At 34.1% G+C, this 16,960-nt stretch overlaps 2 protein-coding genes across 4 annotated transcripts; both read right to left on the bottom strand.

The window, feature by feature from the left end:
* Positions 1 to 1,361: 1,361 nt before the first annotated feature.
* LOC125218274 (putative E3 ubiquitin-protein ligase XBAT31) lies at positions 1,362 to 3,904 on the bottom strand. 3 transcript variants are annotated; one of them, XM_048119910.2, is made up of 8 exons: positions 3,552 to 3,904; positions 3,416 to 3,475; positions 3,266 to 3,337; positions 3,061 to 3,182; positions 2,817 to 2,957; positions 2,640 to 2,753; positions 2,130 to 2,382; positions 1,362 to 1,842 (listed from the first exon to the last, which is right to left on the bottom strand). In XM_048119910.2, the coding sequence occupies exons 1-8, from the start codon at positions 3,729 to 3,731 to the stop codon at positions 1,468 to 1,470; spliced, it is 1,317 nt and encodes a 438-aa protein (XP_047975867.1). In that variant the 5' UTR covers positions 3,732 to 3,904; the 3' UTR covers positions 1,362 to 1,467. The 3 variants fall into 3 exon arrangements, with proteins under 3 accessions (XP_047975867.1, XP_047975869.1, XP_047975868.1); XM_048119912.2 differs by having other exon boundaries at positions 2,640 to 2,735; positions 3,552 to 3,903; XM_048119911.2 differs by having other exon boundaries at positions 2,640 to 2,747; positions 3,552 to 3,902.
* A 9,929-nt stretch (positions 3,905 to 13,833) lies between these two features.
* On the bottom strand, positions 13,834 to 15,466 carry LOC125218303 (dof zinc finger protein DOF5.1-like). Its single transcript, XM_048119937.2, has 2 exons — positions 15,272 to 15,466; positions 13,834 to 15,051 (listed from the first exon to the last, which is right to left on the bottom strand). Exons 1-2 carry the CDS (start codon positions 15,320 to 15,322, stop codon positions 14,131 to 14,133), a joined length of 972 nt encoding a protein of 323 aa, XP_047975894.1. The 5' UTR covers positions 15,323 to 15,466; the 3' UTR covers positions 13,834 to 14,130.
* Between the last annotated feature and the right edge of the window lie 1,494 nt (positions 15,467 to 16,960).

Genomic DNA, 16,960 nt, shown 5'->3' with positions numbered 1-16,960 from the left:
AAAAGATGTTCCCTCTATTAAAAATATATACCCTTTAAGGTATTGAGGGTATTTTCGTCTAGAAAAACTTGGAAAAAGTAAAAGAGTACTTCAAATGATATTATCTCATAGTTGATGGACCTCAAATGATATTTTCAAAGTTTACGGACCTAAAATGATACTTTGGCAAAGTTCGTGGACCAAAAAAGAAGTTTCCACTAATTAGTATTTACAAATTATAAATTTTAATTTATTATTTCTCACTCACTAGAAATTGGTTTAGGCAAAGAGGATATACTATGATTATCTAATAGGAACGTAGATCGATCCTATACCAATCATAAAATTAAAACTTATGATATTTGTACGATCTGATCAAACTACGATGACCAAGCATAATTCTAACATGTTACTATTTTTCACTTTTTTTCTTTAATTAAAATGACAACTAATGCAAGAAAATTATCTAAGGCAAACTCCTATACCCACCTTAATTCAATCAGATTTTCAGTTATCACAACAAAAGTTTAAATAGAAGAAATGTTACATACATAGGGCACACCAACGTAACGTAGGTCTCAATTGATACTCCCTCTGTTTCAAGTAGTTCGATTATTTTATTTTTTTACTCTCATTTTAGAATAATTATACTCCATAACTAATATAGAGAGAAAGTAAAATAAAAGTGAGAATAAGGCCACATCTCAATACTTTTACTCAAATAATCTATATAAGACTCCATAGTCAACTTACAATTCTTTGCATGCGGAACTTGTTAAAAAGACAATTGACTTTCTAAGAAAAAGGAAGTTTAATAGGCATATGACTATAGTCTATAAGATGTAAACTATTATTAGTACTATATTTGGCATCACAAACTTAGGCGAGATGCAATTGCAGCCTCCAAATTTAATTGTGGCCTTTCAGTGAAATTTCTATAAAATAAAATAAAAGGCAGATCTCACGGATCTACCCTCTCTCACCTCAGTAATTTATGAAAACATTGTCGGAACTTTTCAAGCATCTTTTAGATTTTCTTTTTGTTCCATTCGAACATTTCACACGATTAGTCATTTCAAGCAGGTTGTTGAAGTTCAAAATTCAGTATTTGACAGTTGAAACAAATAAGATGCTTGAAAATATCTATGCCAAAAAGGAGACGGAAGGCAAATTCAGATATTCATTTTCCCATTTAGATGAAATACTATTCAGAGACTCGCTTCAACTTGGACGAATTGAATTAGTCATAAACAGTTGTTGCCCGCCTTAAGATATCTGTGTAATGAAATTGATGGCCTAATCGTATGTCTTAGACTTTCAACTGAATCCATGATTTAGTTTTCTAAAATGGAGATGAAATCTCATTTGCACTTTGAACCAAGTTCAGTAGAAAATGTTCCATTTCATCTTCAAATCACGCCGTCTGATATCCGTACAAAAAGAATTTATATTAAGCCCTCAACACGTTGGAGTCAATGGAAGCCGATATCACGCCTTAACCATCTCGTGGTCGCACTCTGCAACGACCTTCCCGGAGCTGCGCCCTAACCTCCCAAACGAGCTGAGTGACGACAAGCTCTTGAAGCTGCTGCTCCCTTCACCAAGATTAAGTGATATTCTTGTTCTTGGCTTTGCAGGAGCCGGCTCCAACTCTGTTTTGGTGTCGACTTTGGTCTTGGCAACAGCTAGTCGAGTGATGGTGCTTCGGCAGAAGGGGCAGACTGGAATCTTGGAAGAGGAATTGGGTTTGCTGTGACAGCAAAGGGCTAGAATGCAATGAGCACACATTTCATGACTGCAGTTTTGCACCTCGATTGTACACACCTGCTCGAAGCAAATGCAGCATAGCTCCGCATCTCCACCCTGCATTGTATGACAAACACTTAACTCAAACATCATCTAAACAACATACAAGTGGACACAACATCAACACAGACAAATATGGTGATTTAGACTCAGCTGTATCATCTCTCCATTGTGTTTAGAAGAAATACATCTCTCGTGTACATTTAAGTGCAACGTGTCTTTATATGCTTTTTGCTTAAATCTTTTTATGCCTTCAGTTTCTCTTAAAAGTGTTAATTTTTTTCTCATCTTAACAAGCCATTTATGAAGTTGCACAGGTACCATGTTTACTCATCTTATTTTACCTCAGATTCATCGTCAACTCCACCGGAATATGGGAGTTGTGGAGTAGTACAAGGTGTTTCCGTCAAGATGGCCTTTTCTCTCTTTTTGTTGGCTTCGATCAGGGCTTTCTCTAGCAAGGATTTTGCATCAGGATTGAGCTCACTAATGAACTTCAACGGTGATGGCCAAGTTAGAGGCTCTGGTGCCAAAGGGTTCAACAAAGCAGCACACGCGTCATGTTTGTGCTTGACAGCAACCATGTAAGGTATTCTCCTGCAGAGACACCATAACATTTAATTGAGCTTTCACTTAGAAAAAACCAGCAGGATATAGATAGAACGTAATGTGTGTATCAATTGCACGGCCACAAAGGAAATGAGTTGGTTGTGGTTAAACTGTATGGCAGTGAGACGGAGGGCAATGTAAGATTAAACTACGGGTTACAGTTGAAGCCGTTCTATTCAACAGCAATAGCAACTCGCATATAAACAATTATTTGCATTTCATAGTGAAGGATTTAGGTTCCTCACCCGGATGAATCTCTTTGAAGTCTATCAGCACCGCGGGCAAGCAATTCACGAACACAGTCCAATGAGCCTCCGCGAGCAGCCAGATGCAGAGGCGTGCTACCAGGATAGCTGCAACTACATCAGTCATTTCAACCAAATCACTCAAAACAAATGCTAGTAAAAATGAGACAGTGATACCTATATCCACCGGTAGAAGCACAGACGAGAGCTCCACTGCTTAGTAGAATGTGAACACAATCTGTGCGCTTTTGCCGGGCAGCTAAATGCAATGGGGTTGCACCACTGCCGTCTCTCACATTAACAAATCTTGAAAATCCCCTAAACAATCGAATGAAATGAATAAGCTGATGAAACAAACACACAAAAAAAGAAAAAAAGAAGTAGAAATTCAAGAGAAAATCAATGAGAAACAGGGAGTTACCAAGATTGAGAAACTGGGGTGGAGTTGGCAGCAGAAAGAATCAATTGGAGGCAATCTGAGTGACCATAATAAGCTGCATAATGCAAACATGTTCTCCCATGTAATGTATCAAACAATAATACCTGCAAAATCCATCATCAAATTAAAAGGCATATTTTCAATAAAAGTAGGAAAAAACACAAAACAGAAAGGAAAACTGTCATACATTAGCTCCTGCTTGAATAAGCCTTTCCACGCAGGAGAACTTGCCATGAATCGCAGCTAACATCAATGGAGTCTAAGCAAACAACAACATACGAATCTATTAAAATGACACTGATCAGAAAAACAAAAGTTGTGAAAAACGATATCAGACCTGTTTGTGGCGATTCAAGATATCTGGATTCCCGAAGCGATCTAAAAGCATAGAAAGAACCTAAGAGAAAAAGCGCACAATTCATACGATACGAATCAAATCGAAACAAAGCAGCAAAAATGAAAGAGAAGCACACCTCGAGGTGGCCATTGGCAGCTGCCACGTGGAGCGCGGAGAGCCGGCCGTGAAGGGTTCTGATCGTCAAGAGATTTGGGGCTTCCGCGGCCAGCGCTTCGACAGTGTCAATGTCTCCGTTCTGAACTGCGTTGAACAGCTCAGTGTCCTCGAGCTCCCTGCAGCTGAGTCCCTGCCCCATTTTCGCCAGCCACCACGGCGGAGGAAGGGCGGCGTGGTGGTGGCGCTGTGGGGGGGTGAATGTGTGATTGATGATAGTGGTGGAGTGGAGGTGTTGGAGTTTGGGCTGCCCGCGGGCACCTATTCCGTGCGCTTTAGATGCGGTTTCGGGCAGCTCTGGACATGCTCCCAAAATTATACGGACTTTCGGTTTAAAGCCAATCAATTTGTATTCTCTTTTTCTTCATTTCTTTTTTATCAACTCCATAATTCATGATTAGCCTCTTCTTCTCTTTCAAAATTCTAACTTTGTGAATTCACTATCACCTACGTATATCAATGTAAACTCTAATTACTAATTAGTGTTTCTACAAATCCGGAATTTTCAGATTCAAATGGGTTATTAAGACCATCTCCAATTATGCACCAAAACTCATTTTTGGTGTAGATAAGTTCTCCAACCGTACACCAAACTCAAACCCATTTTTGAGTTTTTCAATAGAATAACACCAAATATGGTGTTTATTCCAAAATTTTGTTAGACGAATACTAAAAAATGGTGTAAACTTAAATATGATGTAAATGGTTGCAGTAAAACTACTTTTTTGGTGTGACGTATACTCAAAAATGAGTTTGGGTTTGACATAAATGATTGGAGATGGCCTAATCACTGTTAATTTGTTTATTCATTTGTGTTAATCGAATAAGGCGCAATTTCATATAATACCGGATTGGTAGTTTATCTTTATTCAACCAAAATTGATTTTTAAATAATGTACAAGTATTTAAAGTGATGAAATATATAATAAAATAAGCAGGTCATGCAAGGATGAAATCGATACATGGAGTATATTTAACCATGATCTATATTCTGGCCACGATTAAATTTAGTGATACGGAGAAAAAGAGATCATGGATATCAGGTATACACATATCCGACCCAATACACATATTTACAAATTTGGTGCAAAATCAGATAATAAAATGTAGGTGTTCCAAATATCAGGCTACTCTAGCTATCAGTACCGAATATCCAATTGATTACATGTTTTCAATTTTGAGTGTTTGGGGACTAGGAAGGGCATTTTCAAACATATTCTAACTGTAAATTTTGAATCAAATTAAACACAAACCTCACTAACTAAGCAAAAGGAATGAATTTACCTTAAAACTTCTAACTTAACAGTTGATTTTATTCGTTTGATTAATCTTTATAGACTCTGTGTTGCTTTTTCTCCGTAAGGAATCGTATTATTTCGGTAATCTTTGATTAGTTCTCTTATAAAACTCAAATCATCTTAGATGGTTCTAGTTAATGTGATCGGTGCAATGTATGTTGTTGTTTTTTTCTTTTTTTAAAGGTATGTGTGTTGTTTGCATCACGCAAAATATAATTTGCAATTGAATTTTTTATTTGTACTTAAACAATGAGTAAACAATTATTGTCAATGTAGTGCACATTGAGGGATGCAACCCTCTACGAGTGTAACCTATAAGTTAGATGAAAGCATCAATTGATAGAATTTAACATGATAACGAGAGTCGGTAAAGAACGATGCGCAAGAGGTGAACAACAAATTTAAAGAAAACATATGAAATTGAGAAAAATATGGAAATAATAATTAAATTTCTTCAGTCATTAATTCTTTTGCTCGGATGTCCCTTCACAAACGGATACAGTAACATCTGGGTATCAATTTACATTGGGTAAAGACTATTAAAAATATTGGGCTCGGAACAAGTCCAAACGTATTCGGCGGCCCAGAGAATTTATCATATTGATATATGCAATTACTATTTGTTGAGCAAAAATATCTTGAATGTTTAGGTTAACACGAAGAGGGGCATATAAATCTCTTGTTTTTTGGATTTTATTTTTCGTTGTTGGTAAACCTTCTGAAAATAACATATTTTTTTTTGGTTTGGAGACGCAACAAATTTTCTTACGAAGAAATGGAATTTCACCTAAGCCATTCTATATATTTTATTGTATAAAAATATACAGAAAATATCTCAATAATTCCAATGATACTGTATTTTCAATTTAACAATTTAACCACGATAAAATTAAGGAATTAAAAATTAGTGTAGTCTATCCAATTGTCTTTATTTTAAAAATAGAAATTTTTAAAAATGATACAAGTTTTAGTAAAAGAGGAAGGAATAAAAAAATTATTGAAGTATTGTTAGTGGAAAAGGCCACTACTTTAGAGATTTTTTTTTCCTAAAATAGAAATTTTCTAATTTTAAGGGACAAACCAACATGGAAATAGTTTTTATATTTAAAGGACGAAGATAGTATAATTGTATAAATACATCTTTCTCTTCTGATCCTTATTTTTTCCTCTTTCTACCAATATGATTGGATAAACAAATTACGTGGCAATATATGTCCGAACCACTAAAATTTCGCTAAAAATGGAATGAACGATGGCATTCCACTTATTAAAAATTTTAGAACTACATGGAATTAACAATAAAACTTCTTCATGCCGCACCACAAATAAATGATATTTTGAGTGTGTGTGTGTTTTTTTTTTTTTTTTTGTGTAAAAGAGACTGAAGAATATATTAGGTTTTCTGGCCCAGTTGCAAAATGTTATGGTTAGATTTTCACTTTTAATCCTTAAGTTCAGAAATTAGTAAATTGAATGAGTTTGCTAGTAAGAACACAAAGTTTGAAACTACCAAACATTAAAAATCAGTGTCCCAGGTTAAGTTATATTTAAATGGAGTATGTCGGAATATCAAAAGGATGATATATAAATATATAATATACACTCTCTAATCACTCCAAGAATGGAGCATCTAATTAAGGGATCGGAGTTGTTGTGGAGAATTTTGTCCCTAAATATTATACTATATACTATGCAAATTTGAGCCCCACTCATGCGACTATGGGGACTAAAACCGAAAAACAAAATACTCCATCTCATAAGGGTCTAGTATGACTTACTAAGATTTTTATATTTTTAAACAAAGGTTCTTGATGAAGATTAAAAAACCTAATTAAATAAATTTCAATATACAAATGAAATCAAACTCAATTAATATAAATGAAAGAATTGAAAATATTTAGGTTAGAATTCGAAAATAAAAGTTTGAATTTGGACTTAACGAAGAAGGAAGAGAAACAAGCTTACTTGATTTGGTAAGTATATATATTAGGTTAGGTGTCGTTGAGTAATGAAAGTAATCTACACTTTACCACCTGAAAATGATTTGTCAAAAAAGGTGTGGCGTCTGTCGTCCTTTGTTGTTAAGGAAAGCCCATATATCAAAATCGCTATTCCTTCCCACGATTCTCGATTGCTAATTTTATTTAATCGTCAGTGCTCATCGATATCATTTCATAAAGTTGCACTTATTCATCATAGGAATCTCATCTTGCGCTACTAATTTCCCAGAATTGCGTCTCACCCTTCAAATCTTTTTTTTAAAAAATTAAATCACTGTTTTGTTAAAATTGCGTCTTACCCAATCAACATGGGAAATACTAGGGTATATATATTGGAATTTTCGTGAGGATATATATTAAAATATATGCGTGCAGTGTTTTTATACATGCCCACCAATTACCAAGTTTAATTTGGTGTAAAAGAAATATATATAATAGGAGTACTTACTATAATTTGTTTTGTGAACTTGTAATTTGTAACAAAGGAGATTATTTGTCTTATTTGCTTTGATTATTAATAGACTAATTAGCATGGTTCTCCGACAAAGAACGAAACAATGGGCTTTGTTGCTTTTTCTTTGTCTTTCCCATGCATATATGCTTTTTTAACCTTACATACACATACAAGTTGTAAGTATAATTACAATGGAAGTGTCTAGGAAATATTCTATATACTCAAAGAAAATATTAACGTGCTTTACTTGACAATTAGTGCCGTGACTTCAATCATAGTTTCGTATGGCTAAGTTTCCACTCCATTATTTATATTAAGATCTAAAATTTGATTCCCTCAATAAATTGACATTTCAAACTTTCCTCTTTTTCCTGGACCAAAAAAGAATCTAATTTATGTATATATGATATGATCAGTCCTATCCAATTACAACGTCACCACTTGCACAAAGCAGATAGAAATGCAAAAGGAAAAAGGGAGAAATCAATGTTTTCCTAATAGCTAGCTCGCCTCCCTTTCAAAACATAAAAATAAAAATACAATAGATATCTAAATAAAAATAAAAATTCCTCGTTTCTATTTAAGAGAGAAAACAAAAACAAAGAGGTATAACAGGTGTGGTGGAGCACTACCGTTAAATTAACTATCTAATAGGAGTATCAATTACAATCTCAACATAGGTCATCTCTCAAGGAAAACCCTGTGAAAAAAGTGACTTCATTCTCTTTTTTCTTACAATAATAAAAATTGATAAATAATTGAGGCATAAATTAACCCACCAACCAAATCAACATAAAATCAAAAATAGGGTTGAAGAATACACATCCTAAGGCAATGACCTAAGTCCCCAACCAAAATAAAGGGATATATATATAATTGCCTTTTTGTATTTCTTAACAGCCGAATAACAGGGTTGGTAGATTAACAAATTTATATCCGAATGAAGATGCATCTTAGTAATTAATATTTATAAATAAAAAATCCCATAATGCTCTAGCAAGAGCCATATTGCAAGGAAAAGATGGTATCAATTATTTTTAAGAAGTGAAGTGACAATTATCCGAATAAAAATATGGATAATTGTGATGTATTCCAGAAAAAGAAACGAAAGTGGTTGTTCACGCAATGGTGCATGCATGCATGGTGATTGAGGAAGACCACCAAATCAAATCCAACCACTAAGCAATAAGTGGTCTATACATTATCACTCGTTTCTTGTGATATAAAAATGAGCACCAATTACATTATGTATACCCCAATCAATTCTCTATTTTTTTGTTTTTGATGGACAAAACGACAACCCACTACAAAAGGCAAATGTCTCAAATTATTTATTAAATTAATTTTGTAAAACATTATAGACATTAAATACACTACATGTGTGGAAAACAATACACTATGTGTTTTTGTGTATGCATACGTTTCTTTTATATCTATTATTTTTAAATAATCTTGGTTGTTCTCTTTATAAATATGGATAAATTTGAAGGCATGTATATATAGCAAAAAGTAAAAATATTTTATAAATACTTAATTTCAAATTTTGCTCACTAATAGGAAAGAAATTATGAGAGGTTTGAACATAGGATTCTTCAACATAGGGTGCCTTTCAACAAAGTCTATATAGCTTTTGCCTTTGATTAAATACTATCAACACAGAAAATCAACCAAAAAAAGATTATGATAGAGATAGAGAGAATGAAAGGAGGAAAGGACAGAATATGGTGAATGAATTTAGAAGATGAGCGTGTGTTGTGTGTATTTCTAGCTAGTGGAATCGTCCATTGTTTCTGCGCCAAACAGTACTCGTCCACGCCCCCAAACTTCAGATTCAAAAAATAATTATTCTTTAGAAAATATAAAAATCTGAAATATACTTATAATTTAATCTACACGTATAAACCACACAAATTGAATATGAGGAATATGCGCGCACATCAACAATGAAAAATGAAGAGGAAAAAACTATGGTTACCCAAATAAGGCTATTTGCCCCCATAGAATCCATGTGTGTTTTGGGACAAAAAAGCAGATAAATAAAAATACTATAGTTGATCTTCTTTATTAAGCTTTGGTATCAATTAACAAAGAAAATTCATAGGGGTGAATATATAATTGGATATGTAAATTTATTGGGGTTATCATCAGAATCTTTTCAGTTTTACCATTTAAAAGCAGTCGCGCAAGACGTTTCACAATAATTCAAACTAAATGGGCGTTCAATTTGTATGTTTGAATCGCCAAACCCTAAAATATGGAGCATGTACAAAATTGAATTAGTGTATATAATATGTACATGGGAATCTAAGATTGTGAAAAATAGATTCGATGGGAAGAAGAAATGCAGCTTTTATGTATATTTATAATAATTAAACACAGATAAATATTGAAGGAGAAAGAATAGAGGTGGGGGCAGGCAAATTTTGGTGGGAACGAAGACGGAATCAGATTCCGGGGACGCATGTTATAGTAATATAATTTCATCAATTTCTTCCACTTTAATGCAATTATATATACACTGTATCCCTTTTTCTGTATATTTATAAGAAGAAACGTTGTAAAAGTTATAAAGCTGCAAATCTTCACTCTACACAAAATCAGTGCAAGGATATTCTGGGATTCAATCTCCAGCTGGAAGAGAAAGATGAATGCCCCAATTTTAATAATATACTACTCTTGCATTAATTTAATTAGTCGATTGGGATTTGATACAATTATACTAATTAAAAACATATATTAATATCATCATTACTTAATTAATCTCTCCATCAATCTACATATTACTACGTGGGAAAAAGAGAGAGAGAGAGAGACAGGGGATGGAGCAATATTATATCTACTACTTATACTATATTTGATTAATATAGAGGTTGAGGTGAGTGGGGTTGAGAGATAGTATGAGATTAGTAACTTTATTCGAAAATGGTAGGCAGCAGCGGGCTTGCCTTGATTCTTACAAAAGTGAAATACTACCAAAGATTCCTTGCCTACAACTCCTTGTACTACAACAACCCTCACTCATCACTTTACCTACACCTATTCTATTCCAATACTCATAAGTTTAAACTTGAATATATCACTAGATTAACTATATGTATAATTTCAACAATCAAACTATCATAATTTAACTTAGTGGTATTTCCTTAAGAAGTGCATTAGTACTCTATAGTACACAATGTTGCATGATTGCATCTCGCTCAAAATTTATCAGTCAATAAAGGAAAGTGGAGAGTAAGATATAATTAAGACATTGGGTATTATCCCCTATCTTTCCAGCTACACAACCAATTTCATTTCAATTTAGCCGCCAAATTTTCAAGATACTAGTATAAAAGTATATAATCGTGCCTCATTTCACTTTCTGGAAAGCTGAGATTGGTTGTGAATCTGTGGCAATTACACTGCGAAAATATTTTCAAACTTTAAATTTGTGACTATTCTTAAGTAGACAAAAGGAAGTTAACAAAAAGTTTAGAAATACACTTTTCTACCAAAATATAGAAATTATAGTCACTCTCTTATCACATTCGAAAGATGTCATCTCATGATTATCTTATTATATAAAATTTATAAATTGTCAGCTTAAATTTTGTGATAAATGTGTAACTTTTGATGTCATATGCAAATTTCTTTATTAAAGTAAAACAATTTATGTCGAGACCTATTTGTTAAGTTGTCATACACAATTTTGACATTGAACTTGTTAATCATATGCTGTCTCTAATTAATAATTATCTGCCATGTGTTGTAACGACGTTTGTGTATGTATTTGATGGCATACTAAAAGACAGAATATCCAATTTGCTGAATATTAGCAAATTGTATATCCAATAGTTATTGCTTCTTAATTTTAAATTAAATAAATGGCTAATGCAAAAGCAAGTTTGATTAATTTTTGAATTGATAAATGACAGTACTATGGAGTACTTATACCCCTGTAAAGCCTAAAATATATATGTGACATAATTTATGTATCTATTACTAACTTCTTAGGAGTATTTTACACATACATGGACAGATGTACTTATCTGAACATCTGCATGTATTTATATAGTAATAATCAATCTATATATTATTTCTTAATGTATAAATTACACAATGAAATACTAACTACTTATGCATATATATATACATATTATTAATTTATTATTTGTTTTATGAAACACTTTATTAACTATACTATGTAATAATTAAAGTTCATTTAATCTGTTTTACATCCCATGAGAAACAGCAAAAAGAAACGTCCTTAATTAAGAAAAACCTAGCTAAGAGAGATATTGTTTTGGTATAAAAGGAAATTAATTGGAATGGGTGGTATTGCTAATAATATGATATGGCGTGCATGAAAATTGTTCGAGTTGTTGTGTTCATCTTTGGCTCCTCCCGCTAATGGTGTGCAGTCTTTACGTGATTCTTGGGGACCGACTTTCGAGATTTCTTTCCCCTCTCTCTCTCTCTCTCTTATTAGAAACTTTGGTTTCTGCAATTGTTGAACGCTTTTTTGGGGTTTGGGAATTGGAAGGAATGATGACGATATCCTGTATCAAATTTACTCCTACTTCAAATTTGGACAATTCCTATTGAGACTTGTGCCCAATCTCTTCACTCCACTACCTTAATAACCTACTACACATATTTCATTCAAACTCATGAAATAGTGCTAGTACAGTAATGAAAAAGCATCCCCCTACATCACCATTATTGAGAAATCATTGTGTAAACTAAAGGGATTTTTATCCATATACTGTGCTAGTAAGTAAGTATAGTAATTAATACTCATGTTGCTCATTCAAGAAAAGGAATTCAAGTAAGTAGAGTACTTTACATTTTGAGCTATGAGAATTTTGTTGGGGACATGAAGAACTAACCTCTAGGTAGATATACTGATACTCTTCCGGAATCAATCAAAAGCCAATAGTTGGGAATATTATTGAAGTGACCACTAGGATATACAGCATCGGAGCTTGAGATTTCTTACCAAACTTACTACTATTATTTTGTTTATTTAGTAGGAGAAATGGGGCCTGTAAAAAATGAACTTTTGACCGTATTCTTAATACACAAGTCTCACTATTTAGATGTCTCAATAAAAATATTTTGGAATCATAACCTGTACTCAATTTTGATGTGAGGCCTCTTGTGATGAAGATGAAGACTTACAATAAGAGTTCATATGTTGGTTGTATTCTAGTGTTGGATTTAATATCCGTGATTTTGTTTGTGTCAAATTATATCTCTTTAGGTGTTCGGTTTGCAAGATTGTATCTCAGGATTAAATATGTAGTGTGTTTGGTTCATTAGATTTAATCTCTTAACTCAATGCTAGATGGATAATCATGGATTCATGGGATAATTAACCAGTAACCCCCCTTCCCTCCAACTAAAATAATCTTACAACTAAATCCTAGAATATATCTTGGTATTATTTTATCTAGGAAACCAAACACCAACTTAAGAGATTAAATTTATTTGCAGCCGTTCTCAATTAGGATTTGAAGTTAAGTTTGGATATAATTATATTCCCCTAAGAATTCTAATTAGTAATAGAACTTTTGTTCCTTTTATATAGACTATATAATTAGTTCGAATGGTAGCTTTTATAATTTAATAAACGAGCTAGAGTTAGAAAATTGAGTTTATGTATATGGTTGGCTTCATTTCCCTCACGATGTTTCGTTTCCTTCATAGCAACTCAACATCAAATTATATACTGTAATTCATATATATGTACACTTAACTCCTTTTATTTAATTTTAATTATAAATGAATTAATTGATGAGAAAAAATAAGAAACATATATTAGGGTGATTAATTTATCTCTTATAACAATTATTCATAAAGTACTGATAGTACCAGTATATTCTAATTTACAATGTGCAATATTTACTCACATACAAAGAGTGATGTTTAATTTTCTTAAAACTAATAAAAATGAAATACATTGTATTACAAATCTGGAAATTAAATTGCTGAATTAGAGTTAATGAAGTATTGGGTCTAAATGTATTGCGCTAGTAGCTACGATTGAAATGAATATTTTCCTTAGCCTCCTTCAAGCAATTCTCAAAGATCTTATTAAACAAATTGAAACCCGTCTTAAAACATTATAAACAGACCATTTATTAACCCTTATTAATTTTAAAGAACGTCAAATGATGCAAAGAAAAAACCAACGGAATTAAATTGTTGAAAGAACATACTCCATATATAAAGAAAAGAAAATCTTTGTTTCAGAAACATTAGATCTAGCTAGCTAGGGATACAAATCACAATTTACAATACACATACGCGCTTGATAAAGGCACCAATAAATAGGGAGGCTGGCAAATTAATATACTAGTGTTTATGCATTAATGATCGAGAGAATATGCTAGGAGTATTTTAATCAAGATATTAGAAAGAGATCATACTTCAATTATTTTATATTTCCCATGTGAACAATACATATAAAAAATTTGCATGGGTAAAACAAGGTCACCTAACAAAAATGGGTGGAAATGTGAAACATGTCATATATTATATCAACCCGAAATTAGATCAGATTTCACATCCTGAAAAACATTACATCTCCAAATGTAACACAAGCTACAATAAATCTCACATATTAATTCTCCACAGTTTGTCTAAAACATTCTCAGGCAGCACACACTCATAGAGAAAAAGAGAAAGTAGATACACATATAGATATGTTTTAGGCTGCAAATTGAGTTGAAGAGAACAAACAAACCTACCAATTCTAGGGTTTTGACCATCGTCATCTCCTCCCATATAATTTGCAGATGTGTCTTTCTACAACGGATTTCTTGTAGAAGAAGAGCTGAAGTTGGAAAGGTCACTCCAATTAGCCGCCGGCGTGGCATTCCACTGCTCATTTCCGCCCAATATTTGCCTATTTAGGTTATGCTCTGAATTGTCCTCCATTTTCACCGGCGGCTGCCGCTGAGTTAGCATTGGGCTAGACAGTTTCGGCCTCTCCTCGCCGCCTCCTAGAAACCCCGGTTCGCCGCCATGGAACTGGTAGAACCCTTGGGATGATGCATCCAGACCCCCCAAAAAGGGAAATTGCTGAACCTGCTGCATCCGCCACGGCTCGCCGCCTTCACCTGATAAAAGCGAGGCTACTCCACCGCCGCCGCCGCCGTGGAAATTCATCTCGCTTGTTCCGGCTGTGGAAGCTGCTATTCCGCTGTAATTGTTTATCCCCATATCGGCGGTGAAGTTGTCGGTGAACTGGCCTAGAGGGGACATGAAGCGGAGAGGCGGAAGCGGCGGCGTTAGGCCTAACATATTAGAGGTGGCGCTGTTGGTGGAGGCGGTGCTTGTGGTGCTTGGGTTGTTGGGCTGCCTCTCGCTGCTGGCTGGGGATTTGGAGCTGGAGGACTTGCTGCGTTTGTTTCTCCGGCAGCCGCCGCCGACGGGGACGTTGCGAAGAGCGCCGCCGCGGGTCCAGTAGCGGCGGCAGGTCTTGCAGAAGTGGCGCGGCTGCGAGAGGCTGTAGTTGTTGAAGTAACAGAACTTTGTGTTTGTGGATTCGCAGCGAGGGCATTTCAGGGATGTTTCCGGCATCGGTATGTTGGCCATTCGAGCTCGCTCCGCCATCGAGCCCGGCCGGATCGAGCCCCCTCCTCCATGCGGCTGAGGCGGAGGGGGCGGCGGTGGTGGGACCAGAGGGTTGGCGCTGCTGCTTCCAATTATTTGATGATTGTGTTGCTGCAAATAAATTGTATGGAATTAAATGAAAAGAGAGAGAGGGAGAGAGAAAGCAAAATGAAAAAAAACACAGTGGTAGTATATTCAAAATAAAATTAAAGAGGAAGGAAAAAAGGGGGATGAGAATATGTCTTTTGAATTGTTGCTTTTTGAACAAAGAAGCTCAACCATGGAAGCATAAGATATCAAAGAGGGGGAAAAATTAAAAAAAACACCTTACCTGATTCCAGTGGGATGGATCAAGATAAGCAGGAATTGAAGAAAAAACCATGGTTCTTGATCTTTCTTTCTCTTTTGTAAAGGTTGTTTGGTTTTGGAGGTGTAGTGGAGAATCACATCAACTGGAGGGTTAGGCCAAATGGGGAGAGAGAGAGAGAGAGAGAGAAAGAAAGAATAATAAAGGAAGAATGAGAATATAGATGCTAAAATAAAGCGAGGGGCTTTATGCATGTATATATATACACACACACAGAGAGAGGAGTGAGGGAGAGAGGTACTAATTTGTTTTCACTCTGTCTAGTTTTGTTTTATTGCTTTTTAGGGTTTCAGTTTCTTAATTACTTAGCCTTTAAGCTTCTTTTGTGTGGAGACATTGCTGTGATTGCATGGAAAAAGTGGAGATTTCTTTTATGCTAAATAATTAAATAATTTTGAGAGGGGGGAGAATGTATTGATTGAGAGTGTGGGTTCCCAGCATTAACACACTAATTAATTATGACTATATTTAGTTTGACACAAGCATTAAGCAAACCATTCTTTGTGGCTTAATTCTAGTGTTACTTTCTCTTGGAATTTATTTAACATATCTCTAGGTAAAAGTGATGTATATAAAAATTTGAAAATAGAATTAAAAAGGAGAAAAGGTCAGTCTTGGGGGTTTGAAATAAACAGTGTTATTTCCGACCACGATAAACTTTTTTCAAGGCTGGGGTTTCTGTTATGCTTCCCCACTCCCACTCTCTTTCCCATCTCTACCCCTTTTCTTTTCTTGCATGGGACTACTAATCACATGATGATACACATACACCACCATTTCTATATACACATACAATGTAATGTATCTAAATAGTAATGTGTGTGAGCACAAATTCTCACATTAATTCTTGTTGCAAAAAGAGAGAATAGCTACAATTGCTAGTAGATTTCATCTTCAAGTTTGTTCTAGTGCAAATGTTGAAATTATGTTCTCACTTCTCCACATGAATTTTATACCTATATTCTTGGACAAAATTAAACACATAATTTCGCAAAATAAATTAAAAGAATTTAGCGGACAGTGGATGGATTTTAAAAAGTGAATTCCGTTAAACAGTGGATTATAAGCTTTTATAGGAGAGAATCGGATTCATTCTCGAAATTTGAAAAAGATTTTAACTAGAAAAGGCTCGCTTTTCAAGAATGAGAATGTTTCTACAATATTATATTTCCCTAAACGATCATCATGTTTATCATTCTTCTATATATTTTCACAAGCAACGAATTTATCCCTTTCACATATAGTCCCAAAAATGTAAATTAAGTTAGACTTAAGCGACACATCATCATTGTTGTATTTGGATGGAAAATATTTATTTGGTCCTGTTTATTTCTATATCTATCTATTAAGATTACTAATGGTAAGATGATAAGAAGGGCGTGGTGTTGGAATATTTTACCCTAATAGGAGTATCGCTCTTATAAAGGGAAAACATATACCACTACGGTTTGGTAAATTTGAGTAGACAAAAAGTAGAAAAGAGTGATAACGCAAAATAAAAAGAATAAAAGGACAATGAATTGCGAAACTTCATTCTTGGTTTCAATTATAGCGCCATTATTGGCATTCGCAAGTACAAAATATAATGCAAAACTTTTGTATACAAGAAAAATGATGATACGCATGTCATTTTCTTTCCTTCTTTTTTTGTTT

Source organism: Salvia hispanica, chromosome 1 (assembly GCF_029641045.1).
Source record: "Salvia hispanica isolate PSC_SH4W2 chromosome 1, Shi_PSC_v1, whole genome shotgun sequence".
Lineage (NCBI taxonomy): Eukaryota > Viridiplantae > Streptophyta > Magnoliopsida > Lamiales > Lamiaceae > Salvia > Salvia hispanica.
The sequence above is the reverse complement of the archived record's forward strand: the minus strand, read 5'-3'. Positions and strand labels throughout refer to the sequence as shown.

What these genes read in the sequence shown, in the direction of transcription:
- LOC125218274 (XM_048119910.2), bottom strand. Translation starts at nt 3,731, where the DNA reads ATGGGGCAGGGACTCAGCTGCAGGGAGCTCGAGGACACTGAGCTGTTC. An exon ending in GCTTCTACCGGTGGATATAG is followed by an intron (nt 2,754 to 2,816) that starts GTATCACTGTCT and finishes TGACTGATGTAG; the next exon opens with TTGCAGCTATCCTGGTAGCA. An exon ending in CTTCAAAGAGATTCATCCGG is followed by an intron (nt 2,383 to 2,639) that starts GTGAGGAACCTA and finishes GTGTCTCTGCAG; the next exon opens with GAGAATACCTTACATGGTTG.
- LOC125218303 (XM_048119937.2), bottom strand. Translation starts at nt 15,322, where the DNA reads ATGGTTTTTTCTTCAATTCCTGCTTATCTTGATCCATCCCACTGGAAT. An exon ending in ATCCATCCCACTGGAATCAG is followed by an intron (nt 15,052 to 15,271) that starts GTAAGGTGTTTT and finishes ATTTATTTGCAG; the next exon opens with CAACACAATCATCAAATAAT.